Raw genomic sequence first — 16679 nt, forward strand, 5'->3', positions numbered from 1 at the left:
AACAATCAGACTGTTTTAACTGGTTACCATGGTAACCGTCCATGTCCAGGTCACCCAGTGCAGCGAGGGCAGAGCCAAACCGCCCGTAGAGAGAGAAGCCAATCAATGATTGGTCAGGTTGGGAGGAGAAGGAGGCGTGTCTTCTCTGCAGGTACAAAACCACCTGGAACAATGATAAAACCAGCTGGTGTTAAGTGTAATAGAACTACAGGTTAACCTTCACGCAAAACGGGTTCAATATACAGTGGGGGAAATAAGTATTTGACCCCTTGCTGATATTGCAGGTTTGCCCACTTACAAAGAATGCAACAATCTACAATTTTAATCATATGTACATTCTAACAGTGAAAGACAGAATCCCAAAGAAAATTCCAGAAAATCACATCATATGAATTTATAAAAATTGATAACCATCTGATGAGGAAAAACAAGTATATGACCCCCTACCAAACAGCAAGTATTCTGGCTCCTACAAGCCAGTTAGTCCTTCTTTAAGACACAGCCCCAATCCCAACCAATTATCTACATCAAATACACCTGCCTCACCTCGTTACCTGTATAAAAGATACCTGTCAACACCCAAACAACCAGCATCCAACATCAGCACCATGGGCAAGACCAAAGAGCTTTCTACGGACATCAGGGACAAGATTGTTGATCTGCACATGGCTGGGATGGGCTACAAGAGAATCGGAAAGCAACTTGGAGAGAAAAGATCAACTGTCGGTGCAGTTATCAGGAAATGGAAGAAGCACCACACCACCGCCAACCTCCCTCGGTCTGGGCCTCCACACAAGATCTCGCCTCGTGGGGTGTCCCTGATCATGCGAACGGTGAGGAATCATCCCAAAACCACAAGGGGGGAACTGATGAATCAACTGAAGGCAGCTGGGACCACAGTTACAAAAGAAACGGTTGGTAACACACTATGCTGTCATGGATTGAAATCCTGCAGCGCACGCAAGGTCCCCCTGCTCAAGAAGAAACCTGTACAGACCCGCATGAAGTTCGCCATTCACCACCTGGACGACTCAGAAGAGGCCTGGAAGAAGGTGATGTGGTCAGATGAGACCAAAATAGAACTTTTTGGCCTCAACTCGTCGTGTTTGGAGGGCAAAGAACACCGAGTACAACCCAAAGAACACCATCCCCACCGTCAAGCATGGTGGTGGCAACATCATGCTTTGGGGGTGCTTTTCAGCCAAGGGGACGGGACAACTCCATCGTATTGAGGGGAGGATGGACGGGGCCATGTATCGTGGAATTCTGGACCAACATCTCCTTCCCTCAGTGAGAGAGCTGAAGATGGGTCGAGGATGGGTGTTTCAGCACGACAACGACCCTCAGCACACCGCCAAAGCAACAAAAGAGTGGCTGAAGAAGAAGCAAATCAAGGTTCTGGAGTGGCCTAGCCAGTCTCCAGACCTGAATCCAATCGAAAATCTTTGGAGGGAGCTTAAAATTCGAGTTGCCAGGCGACAACCTCGGAACCTGAATGATTTGGAGGCTGTCTGCAGGGAGGAGTGGGCCAACATCCCTGCCGAAATGTGCACAAACCTTGTCACCAACTATAAAAACCGTTTGACATCTGTGCTGGCCAATAATGGCTTTTCTACAAAATATTAACATGCTGTTTGTCCAGGGGGTCAAATACTTGTTTTTCCTGATCAGATGGTTATCAATTTTAATAAATTCATATGATGTGATTTTCTGGAATTTTCTTTGGGATTCTGTCTTTCACTGTTAGAATGTACATATGATTAAAATTGTAGATTGTTACATTCTTTGTAAGTGGGCAAACCTGCAAAATCAGCAAGGGGTCAAATACTTATTTCCCCCACTGTAAAATGTCTCCTTAACACAGAAAATAACCAGATCAATAGAACTAAAAACGTTGTTCTCATATAGGTTCATGAAGACTCGATGAGGCAAGTTAAGACTTGTTCAGACTAGTTAACAATCTTTCTAACTACTTTATACAGGTAAAGATTCGCTCAGACTTGGTAAGTCCTTTTCAGACTAGCTGATACAGGTAAAGACTTGTTCAGACTAGTTAAGACTCGTACAGACTGGTTGATACAGGTTAAGACTTGTTCAGACTAGTTAAGACTTGCTCAGACTGGTTGAGGGTCTTTCAGACTAGCTGATACAGGTGAAGACTTGTTCAGACTAGTTAAGACTCGTACAGACTGGTTGATACAGGTTAAGACTTGTTCAGACTAGTTAAGACTTGCTCAGACTGGTTGAGGGTCTTTCAGACTAGCTGATACAGGTGAAGACTTGTTCAGACTAGTTCAGACTCGTACAGACTGGTTGATACAGGTTAAGACTTGTTCAGACTAGTTAAGACTTGCTCAGACTGGTTGAGGGTCTTTCAGACTAGCTGATACGGGTAAAGACTTGTTCAGACTAGTTCAGACTCGTACAGACTGGTTGATACAGGTTAAGACTTGTTCAGACTAGTTAAGACTTGCTCAGACTAGTTGATACGGGTAAAGACTTGTTCAGACTAGTTCAGACTCGTACAGACTGGTTGATACAGGTTAAGACTTGTTGTTGATACCTGTCCTCTCTCCTGCAGCTGCTCCTTCACTCTGTCCATGAAGAGAGGAGCTCCGATCAGCACGTCATCTAAACTGCAAACAGAAAGAAACACAGCTTCATATCACAGAGTTTTTAAGGATCCGGTGTAGTTCTTTACAAAGTCTTTCCAGTGCTGACAATCTGTATCTCCGATCTCACCCATCACTGTTGACGTCTGCTACAGCCACGCTGTGTCCAAAGTACGACGCCACCTGCAGGAGACAGACTCACACTTCACACCCAGACTGTAACTACGTTGTTTCACATCAGGTTCTTTTCAGGACAGGACGCGCTCACCTGAGCTCCCTGGAAGCTGTGGTAAACCCTCAGGGATCCACTGCTCCTGCCATCGTAGACCAGCACCTGTCAACGCACAGACTGAGGATGAGTCCAGCACAGAGCCATACACCCCTGTCCCGGACCACAAGGGACCGGCAGAGTGCAGAGCCGTACGGCCCTGTGTCAGAGAACAGGGGACCGGCAGATTCACCAACAGGATCTGTTATCTACTATAAATCTACTCTATGCTTTCAACCATATCACATGGTCAGCAGGTGAAGTTAGCCCAGTCGTCTTTGTTTTTTCACTTTTAGTCACAAATTTAGTCCATGTTGTTTGTTTAAAAATAGCTTTTTATCGTGAGGGACCAAAGGTTCTATTTGCCCAGTTTCGTACAGATTTGACTCACCGCCTAGGAGGAGACAAGACAAAAGAAAATGACAGGCAAAGTGGGCGTGGCCTTTATAAGGAGATGCAGCTCAAATTAGGTAAAGTATGTGAATGTGCGACGTCATATGTGGGAGTTACTGGCCAAAATACACTGACCTTCATTATAGCGCCACCTGCTGGTGGACATATATCATTTTTGGTGTCTGCCATGTGTGCACACTTCTGTACCACCGCGGTCTACTGAACACCTATTCGGTGCCACAGTTTCAGCCTATGGTTAGTGCAGCGCGTTATTACAACCCATATTTACGTTTACAACGTATGGCGGCAGCACAGGAGGAAGTAGGGTGACGTATTATACATAGCCAGAGGGTCCATGTAAGGAGGTAGACGGATGGGTCAAACCCAGAACTTTCCTGTGTGAAACAAAGTAAATCATGAGTTCTTTCGAGTTGCTGACTCATTTTAATGTGAGTTCTGTCACGTGTGAAGTCATGTGACTGACATACTGTAATAATTTTAACTAATGTTTTCTTAAACCAAACAAACCTGCGAGCGTTTCACAACCCTAACCACGTGTTAAATGTCATGTGACTTGCTTCACGTGACTGTCACTGCGCTGGTACGGGAAACGCTCATATGCGTGTTTCGGGGAGGTGTGGGTAAATCTTGTCGTACGTCTGATGTGAAGATCTTCATCACAATGTGCTGCTTTTGGTTTGCTTACTGTCATTCATCCACATCCTGGATGTACAGACAGACGAAATGGCGTTTCTCACGGTCCACACTGCTAGAGAAGCTCACAGTAACCAGGACACCACACAGCAACAGACACCAGACGAGACGAAGATCTGATATTTAAGAAAAGGATCTTTCAAACTCATCAGCGCCTCTCTGTGAGGCTCCAGATTAAAGAAGTGGAGTTAAAGAGTCTTACTGTTCCTGCTGTGCTTCTGTCATTAGGAACACCAACCAGATAATCTGAAAACCAAAAACAGTCATCGATCACTGAAGGGTTAACTGATCGATTGCTGTGATGTTGTTGATTTGATTCTGTAAATGTTGTATTGTATTATAATAACCCGGCATGGAGTCTCCAGTCAGCAGACCACTGGCCACAGAGTAACCTGACAAACACACAGAACTTCGGTTATTTTCTGACAGATTTTAGGGAACAGAACTCTGATCCCGTTTGGTCTAATGTCTGTTTCTTCAAAGATTAGCTTCAGTTTGTTCCTCTAAGCTAACACTGTTAGCTGCTAATGGGAGCTAGCTAGCAGAATGAATCTGTGGTTTGGTTTGGGTCAGAAAATGTCAAAACAACCGGTGTTCCCAGTGCATTCTGGGAAATATTCCTGAAAGCAGCAGACAGTTGGATGTTTGGACGATTTCTATAAATTCAGTCCAACACAGGTGTACTCTTCAAAATAAAAGCCCTCCTCAGCTCTACTCACCACGGTAAAGGTCATAATCTCCCCTCTCATCTGATTGGCTGACGCCAGTTACATAATGGTTAGGATTGTTGCTCCACCCACTGCTGATGATGTCACTCACACCCACTGTGATGACCTGACCTGAAATCAACACAGAAAAAATGGATTACAGCCCGACACCCTCACAACACAAATAAAGACCTACCTCCCATTCCGTCCACCGAACCAGGACCAGGTTCTGTTCCAGATCAGAGATCAACTCTATAAAGCCCCACCTACTGACCAATCAGCTCTCTGGGAAATGACCTCCCATCCTGTGGAGATCCCACAGACCGTTGATGATGATGTACAGCGACATCGTCCTGCAGAGACTGAAGCTCTTGTTGCTGCTTGTTTTGGGTTTTCAGAAGTGAACCTGCTCACCGCTTTAAAATGTCTTTTAGATATTGTGTTTTTCACACAGCCTTTACAATAACTGTGTTTCATCTTTCTGATGTGAAGCTGAATATTTGGAGCATATAATTTGGTCGGTCTGTTGAAATTAGTTTAGAAGTTTAACATGAATGTGTTTATTTTAGGTTAGTGGTGGTCTTGTAACACAGAGTCTGGTCATGTAGCTCCACCTTTTGCTACCTTTGCAGGTAATGTGGGGAGTTCTCGTGCTGAGATTCAGTCCTTCACTGTCTGAGCTCTTTTCATGACATGAATGGATTTTTGGTTTTGTTGCTTTATGAAGTTAATTCAGAACAATGTCTGGAAGGTGAGCTGAACGACCTGTGGTTCAGTGTCCGAGGTTTTTAATGTGGAAACTAACTAAGGCTGATATTTTCATACAGCTCACCAGAACACATCAAATCAACGCATATTCTAGGCTACAGCTGTTCATTCACACTGTTTCTGTCTTCCTGCCTGTGTCAGCTGCAGCTGCAGGACTCAGGCTGCCTGGCTAACAGCGCAGTTTGCTCTTGGTTAAAATATGACGCTCTGCTGCCATGTCTGCGATTGGTCATCTGCTGCTGACTCCGCCTCTTTTATGCGAACGTGCTCTCGGCTGGACTGGGAAACCCTGGGTTGACTTAGCGAGGTAACAACCAGCTTCGTGGGACCAGTTGCCCTGGTCCAGGTTGTTAGGGTTAGTGAAGACAGATACCCTGGGCGTGCTGAACTGGCTTCAGGGCTGTGGGGTGACGGTACATCAGAAGCTGCAGCTCGTGAAACTCCCGTGTGTTCATCACTACACATGCTCTGCAGGGCCCCGCATATTAAACAGGGCCTCGACTCACTCTCCTGTCCTGTCTCCTTTAGCTTAGGGCCCCAGTGAGGTCAGGACCGGCTCTGTGTGTGCGTGTCAGGTACTTCAGGTGTCTGCTGTTCATAGCATGTAACGGCATCCAGACACCAGCAGGTGTCTCCACTCACCCTGGAAAAAAAAGCTTCCTGGAGCTCCCAGCACCAGCCGCCCGTCCTGCAACACACACAGGAAGTGCTATGTGGGTGTTCATGTCTTCATATCTTCTCGTTCATCATAATTAATCTTCACAGTTACAGCTCAGAAACATGAATCTGACATATAGAGTCTGTAAACCAAACAAACATGGCCGCCTCGCTCAGCTCCCAAACTGAACGTGTTTTAGCGCTCAGGTGACCGACTCCAGAAGTGACTCCGCCCACCGCCGCCTCACCTTGGTGATGTCAACGCTGAAGCCAACTTCGCAGTAGCGCTGGTCGTTTCCTAGGCAACAAGAGAGGGAGATGAGACCTGGTGCTCTCATCTGAGCTTTACCTTTACTATCATCACCAGCGTAGTGAACATGGACGCACAGACACATGAACCAAATGCCGGGCAGTGAACAGGTAGTGATTACAGTCGTACACGCCCGCTGCATCGTTCATGTCAGCCCGGCTGAACTCGAGTCTTACTGTTTGCCATGGACTTGTAGTCTTCCTCCATCATGCTTCCTCTGCAGGGGGAGAAGGGGATGGAGCTTCCTGTCCTCTGGTCCAATAGGAAGCAGTTCCCCACAGGTGTTTCCCCTGACTCCGCCCCTTGGCTCTGAACGTTCCAATGGAAGAGCGGAGCACAGGCCTGGCAGGTAAACACACTGTTTCAGACTGTTTCAGATGTTTAGCAGCTGTCCTGAGCAGCTGCTAAACATCATCAGCATAAAGATCCTCTTTCTTTCTAGTGTGAGGCACTTTGTCTTTATAAATAAAGTTTACTTCCTTACGTTCAATAATAACATTAATGCAGCTGTCCCGTTGGACGTGATGATATAAAAAGGTAACTGTCATGTTTTCTGTACCACCTCTGTGTGTTCGACGTGTTCATGGTAGATTGCATATTGAACTATAAACTGCTGTTTGAGAATCATTAAGAAGGTGGCTGATGTTCAGTAAGATCACAGTAAACAGTAGCTGTTGTTCTATCTCTTAAGGTGGTAATACTGTTCTGTTCGACAGAGAGCAGCCAGAAAATGAAGCAGCAGCTCCGATTTAATAAGAAGAGTCTTCCTGACACACTTGTTCTGTCAGACCAAACACTTTCAAATAATCCAAAGGAGAAGCAGCAAATCAATGTCTTTACAAGAAAATGATTCCAACGATTAGCCAGCTGTACTTGTGTAAACTGTAATAACAAAACATCATATTTTAGAAACTCTTTCTGTGTTGTGTGTAAAAATCTGACTTTGGAAAGTAGCTGAAGCTGTCAGAGAAATGTAGAGAAAAAGTACAACATCTCCCTCTGAGATGGAGGACAAGGAGAAAGTGGCATGAAAAGAAAATACTCAAATAAAATACAAGTACCTCTAATTAGTACTTGAGTACATGTACTCAGTTACTGTCCAGCCCTGGTTCCTCTCAGTCTGCTCTCAAAGCTTTCCACTCAGGAGCTTTTAAAGTTTGACTTGTTTTCCACCCAGATCACGAGGGACTATGAGAGTGAGTGAACATTTCTGCCGACACGTCTTCCTGGTTTGTCTACGTCTGCTGGTAGAAGGAAACACTTTGTCTGGTTCAGGACAGAAAGAGTCAACGCTGACTTGAAAACCAGCGTCTCTCCTGAACCCGAACCAAAGAGTTTGGTATCTGGACCATCAGCAGGTGGGACACAGGACCTGGACCTTTAAATTCAGTCAAACCGGATTGGCCGCTCATCAGCCAATGGTGTGTGTGTGTTCTCACCAGTAAGTGTGTGTTGCTGACCGATCGAACTGAAGCTCCAAACCACTGCTGACTCTTGAAGGAGTGAAAGGACAGACCGGAGATGTTGTAGTCAGCATCACCTGCGACAGGAAGTTCACATCAGTCCCTCCACCAATAACTGACCAATGACTGAAGGACTACTGACATCAAGAACTCACCTTCCAGGTCAAAGTTGATGATATCACAGGTCCCTCCCCCAGGTGACCAGGGGCAGAGAAACACGCCCCCTCCCTCTGTCACTCCTGATTGGCTCGTGTTGGCTTTAGGAGCTCCAATGACAACAAAGGACCTGCAGAAGACAGAACATTCACATCAGCGTGTCTTTGATGAGATGACCCCTTAAATCTCCTTAGGAACCCCAGAACTCCTTCAGGGACCCTGAAACCTCCCATCAAACACCCCAGAACTCCTTCAGGGACCCTGAAACCTCCCATCAAACACCCCAGAACTCCTTCAGGGACCCTGAAACCTCCCATTAAAGGCCCCAGAACTCCTTCAGGACCCTGAAGCCTCTCATCAAACACCCCAGAACTCCTTCAGGGACCCTGAAACCTCCCATCAAACACCCCAGAATTCCTTCAGGGACCCTGAAACCTCCCATTAAAGGCCCCAGAACTCCTTCAGGACCCTGAAACCTCTCATCAAACACCCCAGAACTCCTTCAGGGACCCTGAAACCTCCCATTAAAGGCCCAGAACTCCTTCAGGACCCTGAAACCTCCCATCAAACACCCCAGAACTCCTTCAGGGACCCTGAAACCTCCCATCAAACACCCCAGAACTCCTTCAGGGACCCTGAAACCTCCCATCAAACACCCCAGAACTCCTTCAGGGACCCTGAAACCTCCCATTAAAGGCCCCAGAACTCCTTCAGGACCCTGAAGCCTCTCATCAAACACCCCAGAACTCCTTCAGGGACCCTGAAACCTCCCATCAAACACCCCAGAATTCCTTCAGGGACCCTGAAACCTCCCATTAAAGGCCCCAGAACTCCTTCAGGACCCTGAAACCTCTCATCAAACACCCCAGAACTCCTTCAGGGACCCTGAAACCTCCCATTAAAGGCCCAGAACTCCTTCAGGACCCTGAAACCTCCCATCAAACACCCCAGAACTCCTTCAGGGACCCTGAAACCTCCCATCAAACACCCCAGTATTCCTTCAGGCACCCTGAAACCTCCCATCAAACACCCCAGAACTCCTTCAGGGACCCTGAAACCTCTCATCAAACACCACAGAACTCCTTCAGGGACCCTGAAACCTCCCATTAAAGGCCCCAGAACTCCTTCAGGACCCTGAAACCTCCCATCAAACACCCCAGAACTCCTTCAGGGACCCTGAAACTTCCCATTAAAGGCCCCAGAACTCCTTCAGGACCCTGAAACCTCCCATCAAACACCCCATAACTCCTTCATAGACCCTAAAACCTCCCATCAAACACCCCAGAATTCCTTCAGGGACCCTGAAACTTCCCATTAAAGGCCCCAGAACTCCTTCAGGACCCTGAAACCTCCCACCAAACACCCCAGAACTCCTTCATAGACCCTAAAACCTCCCATCAAACACCCCAGAATTCCTTCAGGGACCCTGAAACTTCCCATTAAAGGCCCCAGAACTCCTTCAGGACCCAGAAACCTCCCATCAAACACCCCAGAACTCCTTCATAGACCCTAAAACCTCCCATCAAACACCCCAGATCTCCTTCATAGACCCTAAAACCTCCCATCAAACACCCCAGATCTCCTTCATAGACCCTAAAACCTCCCATCAAACACCCCAGAACTCCTTCAGGGACCCTGAAACTTCCCATTAAAGGCCCCAGAACTCCTTCAGGACCCTGAAACCTCCCATCAAACACCCCAGAACTCCTTCATAGACCCTAAAACCTCCCATCAAACACCCCAGATCTCCTTCATAGACCCTAAAACCTCCCATCAAACACCCCAGATCTCCTTCATAGACCCTAAAACCTCCCATCAAACACCCCAGAACTCCTTCAGGGACCCTGAAACCTCCCATTAAAGGCCCCAGAACTCCTTCAGGACCCTGAAACCTCCCATCAAACACCCCATAACTCCTTCATAGACCCTAAAACCTCCCATCAAACACCCCAGATCTCCTTCATAGACCCTAAAACCTCCCATCAAACACCCCAGAATTCCTTCAGGGACCCTGAAACTTCCCATTAAAGGCCCCAGAACTCCTTCAGGACCCAGAAACCTCCCATCAAACACCCCAGAATTCCTCCAGGGACCCTGAAACTTCCCATTAAAGGCCCCAGAACTCCTTCAGGACCCAGAAACCTCCCATCAAACACCCCAGAACTCCTTCATAGACCCAGAAACCTCCCATCAAACACCCCAGATCTCCTTCATAGACCCTAAAACCTCCCATCAAACACCCCAGATCTCCTTCATAGACCCTAAAACCTCCCATCAAACACCCCAGAACTCCTTCAGGGACCCTGAAACTTCCCATTAAAGGCCCCAGAACTCCTTCAGGACCCTGAAACCTCCCATCAAACACCCCAGAACTCCTTCATAGACCCTAAAACCTCCCATCAAACACCCCAGATCTCCTTCATAGACCCTAAAACCTCCCATCAAACACCCCAGATCTCCTTCATAGACCCTAAAACCTCCCATCAAACACCCCAGAATTCCTTCAGGGACCCTGAAACTTCCCATTAAAGGCCCCAGAACTCCTTCAGGACCCAGAAACCTCCCATCAAACAACCCAGAATTCCTCCAGGGACCCTGAAACTTCCCATTAAAGACCCCAGAACTCCTTCAGGACCCTGAAACCTCCCATCAAAGATCCCAGAACTCCTTCAGGACCCTGAAACCTCCCATTAAAGACCCCAGAACACTGTAAAGTGTAGTGCACTGTAGCAGCAGGAGAAGTACTTAATAAATTAAACTAATGTGCGAGTGTCAGCTGTTATCAATCACACAGTCGATGGTCCTGTCAGCACTGCACATGATAACTCCTACTACGTTTTATGGTGCGCTTATGCTTATCACACTGACGATAATGATAATTTCATCAGCCTTAGCTGTAGATATTGTGTTACTTTATTACCAAGCATACCATCCAGTTTACAGGCAAGTTGTCTGCTGGGCCTAAGGCAGGCACATTATGAAGTCCTTACCTTTGTGTGTTGTCCTGAAGAACGGGGTATTTACACGTCTTACACGGCCTCCTTTGGCTGACAATAAAATGAATCACATCTTATGCGGTTGCAATCATATATATATTGAACAGATGCAGAGTGCATTAATGGTTAAACATGTCTTACATAAAACTATTGATGGAACTATTGTGTTCCTGGGCCTGGGGGCCTGTTGTCTCCTCTCCTCGCCTGGGCCCTCTTCGGCAGAGGTGAGGCTCCCGCTGCTTCCCCCTGCCAGCTCTCTCACGGTGGGGGCATTCGGGAGTCTCTGGGGCGCATGACCGGTGCTGTCGGGGTAGGTTTTGGTGCTCCTCCTTGGGGGTGCTTGACTGGGGGGGGCTGGGCCCCTGTCCGGGGATGAGATCGGCCTCGGGGGCTGCTGTCACTGGCTGCACTGTAGGGAGGGATGCCTCTGGCTGGGCTGGGGGACCGTTGGCCTGGTTCTCCCGCGTTATCGCTCCCTGGCGGTAGCGAGCTTCCCGGCACGGCTTTCTGCTGTTCTTCCTTGGGGCGGGGTACAGCTTCCCCCTGGACATGCGGTCTGGGGTCCTTTGCGCTTTGGGGGGTCGCAGGGTGTCCTGGCTTCTGGGGGTGGGGGTCTGCGGTGGGATTGTGGGGCGATTATCGATGCATCTTGATGTATTATACTTTTTCCCTGGGCAGGGTCTCTGGATGGCTGCTGGGCGTTTAGTTTGTGCGTTGGAGTCCGGGGGAGGCATCTCCTCGTTGGCTTGGAGGGACCTGTTTGCGTTCCTGTTTTGCTTCGTTGGCCTCGGATCCGTGCTTGCCCATTTCTCTGTCGGCCAGTTGTTGGACCCCTCTGGATACTGAGGTATATAGTTAGTTTTCGGGATGTGCAGTGTGGGTGCGGGGCAGGGCTGTGCTCCGGTTTGTTCTGGGTTTGTGCCTGGAGTTCTCGGCCCTTGATGGATGGGTGGGTTATTGGTGGCATGCAGCTGAGCTAGTTGATTTTGCCTCGTTGCTGGTTTGGCTGGTGTTGCATGGCGGCCGGGGGGCGCGCTGGGCATGGGGGATGTCGGCTGGCGCCGGCGGCCTTAGTTTTTTCCGGCGGTTGGGGGGACGGTGGACTTTTATTGGCGGGTGCACGGTGACCTGTGCGGCGCGTTTGCTGCCGGGCTGGGACTTGCTGCTGGTGTCTCCCTTCGCTGGCTTTCGCTGTCGTGTTGTTCCGTTTGCTCTCTCTCATTTGCCCGACCTCGCACGCGGGATTCGCTGGGGGCTGCTGGGCATGGGTGTCGCCGTGCTCGCGCAGTGTGCGCGTTGGGCTCATCACTTGTGCATTGGTGTTGATGATTGCGTGGCATTTGGGCATTATGGTTGTTTGCTGCGCGGCGGTGGGGTGCTGGATGGGGGAGGCCACTGGTCTATGTTGTGTCTGCGCCGCGGTCGGTCCGGGCGCTGCTCTTCCTCTTTTGCGTTCCGTCGGCATTACGTTCTCAACTGGCATTTGGGTCGGGGTCTTCTGCGTTTGCATCGCGGTGCATCTGGGAGTCTTTGTTTTTTTTTGATTTGATTTATTCTTTTTCTTTCTTCCACCCCTATTGGCTACTGGGGTTCTTGCCTGCCTGTTACAGTCGTGGCGTCCCACTCTCTCTAACAACTACATTCTTTAACAGGCTTATGCGCACACACATGTACATACACACACATACAGACACATTCACCCACACGCACACAGACACACACAGACACAAACAAACTTAGGTTGTCCCTGGTAGAATTATTCCTGATGCCTTTCTTTCAGTTACTTATTTAAATTAATTATTATTCCAGCTCTCGTGGCTGTGTTGTGTTGCTTATTTAGTGTGTGTGACTGTTTCTTGTTTTCATTGTTCTCTTAGTTGTCTTAATATGTCATTAATATGTCAGCTGTTTATTGCTGCTGTTCGGCTGGTTTTCTTTTACTATTATTATTATTTTTATTGTTTTTTTGTTTGTGTTTGTTTGTTGTTGTTTTTCTCCTCCCCAAGCCCCCCTCTCTGTTCTCTTGCAGGTTTCGTTGCTTTCTGCAATTGGTGTTTCCCACAGCTTTTCCCTGTTGTCCCCACCCTCCATCCCCCTTTCCCCCTTCTCTTGCAGGTGTTGTCCTTTCTCTGTGCTGTCTGTTTGTGCCCCCCCATCCCCGTGTCTGCCCCCCTGTCCGGCCCGGTGACAAATCAATACATAATTAAATAAATAATAAAACAGACAAAGGAGTATTTTAATACTCTCTTGTTAAAGTAAAATCTGTCTGGCACAATATGGTATCCAGGTCATTATACTCTATACCAGGCTGCTGGGCAGGACAGGTTAAAAAAAAAAAAAAAAAAAAAAAAAGAAAAAAAAAAAAAAAAAAAACTATTGATGGAATATTTGTGTGGATGTACCAAAATGGGTATGGCCCATTTAAAACTAGAAAAGACTCAACACCAAACCAAAGCGGTACAATTCTCAAGATTTTATTAATAGAAAATATTTTAATTAACATCTGCTGGCTCTACATGAAAATACACACAGACCATTCTTTTAACTGAGTGCAGTGACAAAACAAAATACTTTCTTGCAATGCTGAGAACAGCAAAAGTCACGCCTCAAGTGTTGGCTGAGACATATTTGTTTACCAGATTTCATCTTAATCTCTCTTTCAGAGAGGTTTTTTAGATATCTTACACATAGACAAATGTCACTGAGCATGTCATCATATTCATCCATGAGGCTCTGCTAAGCGGGGCAGGTGCAGTGGACTCCAGAGGGCTGGTGCGTATGCTGGGGGAAGGAAAAACATGTTTATAGAATATAACACACCATCACAGTAACCTCTCAGCTTCCATCGTGGTTGAAATGCAGAACTACGGAGAGAAACCTGTGGAAAAGGCAGATCATGCAGTTCACAAGTTGTACATGTGTGAAAAAACAACATATAGAACATGACAAGACCAAATTCTGCAAATATATATATCCATGTGCATTTAATACTAATTTCTGTTAATGAGGTACACCAAGCTAAAACTGTTGCAGTCCAGTTAAACAGCCCTACAGTAAATTATATCCTCATGAAGCTAGAAATATTTTTTGTAATTTGTAAAACGTCTTGTTCATGTGTTTTTACTCATAATCTCCAAAATGGATGTTTCAAAACAGAATCTTTCCTCTAGAGAATTAACTGGGATTTACTTTTCTTTGCTCTGGGAAATTTACCTCCACATTATTTTATTTCTGCAGGCACTGAAATCAAATTAAACCAGGCACCAACCAGCACCACTGAAGACTGGACCACTAATCATTTTATCCACAACCTGTATAAGGTATGTGGTAACTGGTTCCAGCGTGCTGTGTTCATGGATGTTCTGAACGTGGTTCATCATCACATCTCAGTTAGAGTGGAAGAAGCTGCTGTCAGGTACAGATGTTTAATAATGGCTGGCCTCCACAGATTCAGGTCCTTCGTTTCTGTAAAGAACAAAATGTAATTATAACAAAAGCCAAACGGAACAACCACCAGCCCCGCCATGAAATCGACCTGTACGAAGCTTGTAATGTCTCTGCTGATGTTCAGTCTCAGATGGGTTAAATAATATGTTTAATGTGTCCTTTTAAGTTTCAGTGCGCTCAGCGCTCAGGACCTCCATATTAATGAGCTGCTAGTTGACAAAAACAAGCAGAGAAGCCACACACTTGTGGTGCCAATGCTCATTATTGAAAATTTACCAACAGTTTTGATACAGTATGCAATGTTCATCATCAGAGTAGCTACGACCGTCACTTCTTTGCCTCTTGCTTGGCCAAAGCCACGACTAATTACACATCTACAAAACTCTGTACGCATTTAGAAATATCACATTCTGCACTGAAACACACATGAACACAGGAAGAACATGGCTGGATTCAAACCTGCCTCACGAATTAAAATTAATTAATTAATTATTAGGATGTAATACTCACTCACACAGACAACACGTCATGTTAATTAATAAATGTTTTTACTTTGTCAACTAACATTAGTTCGCTAGTGAGAATCAATCATTTGAGCGCACAACTCACCGTTTCAACAACGCTGATAGCGTCGCTCCTCAGCTTCAGACTTCTGATACCATTTCCTCTTCCGATGCATCGGTGAAACGGCCGTCAGTAAAATGTGTGTTGCAGACTGTGTATAAGACGGTGGCAGGTGAAAGTGCGACGCATTTTCTGGCATCTGTCCTCCAACACCGCATGCACAGATGTCATAATTAAAATGTACAGCACATTTAACCAAGAGGAGGAAACTACAAAATAATACAACTCAGTTAACTTGACTAAGTAAACTAGAAAAACAGACCGACCATCAGACACACAGACACAGAGAGACATACCTAAGTACTGAGTAAAATATACGACCAGTTGGTTAGCTAGCTCACAACGATGTTAATCGGTTTGATGCTCTGACTTAAAGAGGGGTGAAGCGCCGCCAGTGCGAGCTTGGAGAATGACGTATGACTTATGGAATTACTGTAGTCATATGTCACAACCCCGATTTAACAACTAAGCAACTTTCGCAACTTTGAGCACAAAATTAAGCCATTTGCTGAAAACTATGTGGGTAGTGAACATTGTAAGGAATGAAATGAAATATCATAGAAATGTGAAAACACACTGGAGGTTTCAGTAATGGTTTCAGTTTATTTTCAAATGTCCTCCACATCTGAAAGATCTCGTGGTTCCTTATGGTTCTTCATATCCCCTCAGAGATATGCCACGGCATTCATTGTGAGGCTACCTGTGACTGGAACAACCTCCCATCACATCTTTTAGCAGTTTTAGGTTATCTCTATGTCCCCATCTTAATCCACTGTGCGCATGTTGCTGATGCTGGCATGTATGTCCACTCTGTTTGACTACGTGCTGTCTATCGAACATCTAAATGATTTACTTCCGGTGGATTTGACCTCTACCTTCTGTATGTGGTACCATCGGGCACTGAATTTAATATGTGGTTATTGCTAAGCTAAACCAAACTCCTACGTTAATAGAAAAGATTAGTCAGTTAAAGGTTCAGCTTCAGGACAGTGTGTGTTGTTAGGTAAGAAGTTAATTAGAGGCTTAATTAGAGGGTTCTTACGTGTCATTGAAGGTGTGGAAGTCGACAGAGAATCCAAACAGACTTCCTGTCGTTCCGCTGAACATCACAGCTTCATCCAACAGGTTCAGACACACACACACACTCACACACAGCAGCACACACACACACCTGAATGCACACATCCCACCTGCCTGTCTGTCTGTCTGCCTGTCTGTCTGTCTGTCTCACTGAAGGACTGTCTGTGTGGAGACTGAAGCACTGAACAGTTGTGAGTCTTTCTCAGTTATATAACCCCCTGTGTGTGTGTCTGTGTGTGTGTGTGTGTGTGTGTGTGCTCTGTCAGATGATTGACAGCTGGCTGAGTCAGTTTAACCACATCGTGCTGCTGTTTCTTGTTGATAGAAGCTAAAAATAAAAGCATGTTTCTCTGGAGTTTTATTTTGTGCTCTTTCTTCTTGTGTTTGTGGTGAGATCAGGGACATGTTTTCCTGTCTGTTAATTTCATGCTGACAACTAGAAAGAGGAAGAAGGTATGTCAGGCGATAAGTCACAGTTGATCTG

The 16679-nt window shown here is 46.4% G+C and overlaps 1 protein-coding gene across 2 annotated transcripts in view; it reads right to left on the reverse strand.

Annotated features, from left to right (window-relative positions):
- The window catches only part of itga2b (integrin, alpha 2b), a 43346-nt gene extending 26955 nt beyond the window's left edge, over positions 1–16391 (reverse strand). Inside the window, exons 1-13 of one of the 2 annotated variants that reach the window (XM_038709542.1) lie at positions 16158–16389; positions 8048–8178; positions 7869–7969; positions 6606–6771; positions 6368–6417; positions 6105–6150; positions 4707–4826; positions 4335–4379; positions 4190–4233; positions 2881–2946; positions 2743–2795; positions 2564–2636; positions 28–163 (exon numbers count right to left, since the gene is read on the reverse strand). In XM_038709542.1, coding sequence (XP_038565470.1) covers positions 28–163; positions 2564–2636; positions 2743–2795; positions 2881–2946; positions 4190–4233; positions 4335–4379; positions 4707–4826; positions 6105–6150; positions 6368–6417; positions 6606–6771; positions 7869–7969; positions 8048–8178; positions 16158–16300 — 1174 coding nt within the window. In that variant the 5' untranslated portion in view covers positions 16301–16389. Of the gene's footprint in view, positions 1–27; positions 164–2563; positions 2637–2742; positions 2796–2880; positions 2947–4189; positions 4234–4334; positions 4380–4706; positions 4827–6104; positions 6151–6367; positions 6418–6605; positions 6772–7868; positions 7970–8047; positions 8179–16157 lie in introns of both variants that reach the window. The other variant, XM_038709549.1, reaches the window with a different exon arrangement.
- Positions 16392–16679: the final 288 nt, after the last annotated feature.

This window comes from Micropterus salmoides, unplaced genomic scaffold (assembly GCF_014851395.1).
Source record: "Micropterus salmoides isolate LMB-PRFRI ecotype aquatic unplaced genomic scaffold, ASM1485139v1 Ms_hic_scaffold_10, whole genome shotgun sequence".
Lineage (NCBI taxonomy): Eukaryota > Metazoa > Chordata > Actinopteri > Centrarchiformes > Centrarchidae > Micropterus > Micropterus salmoides.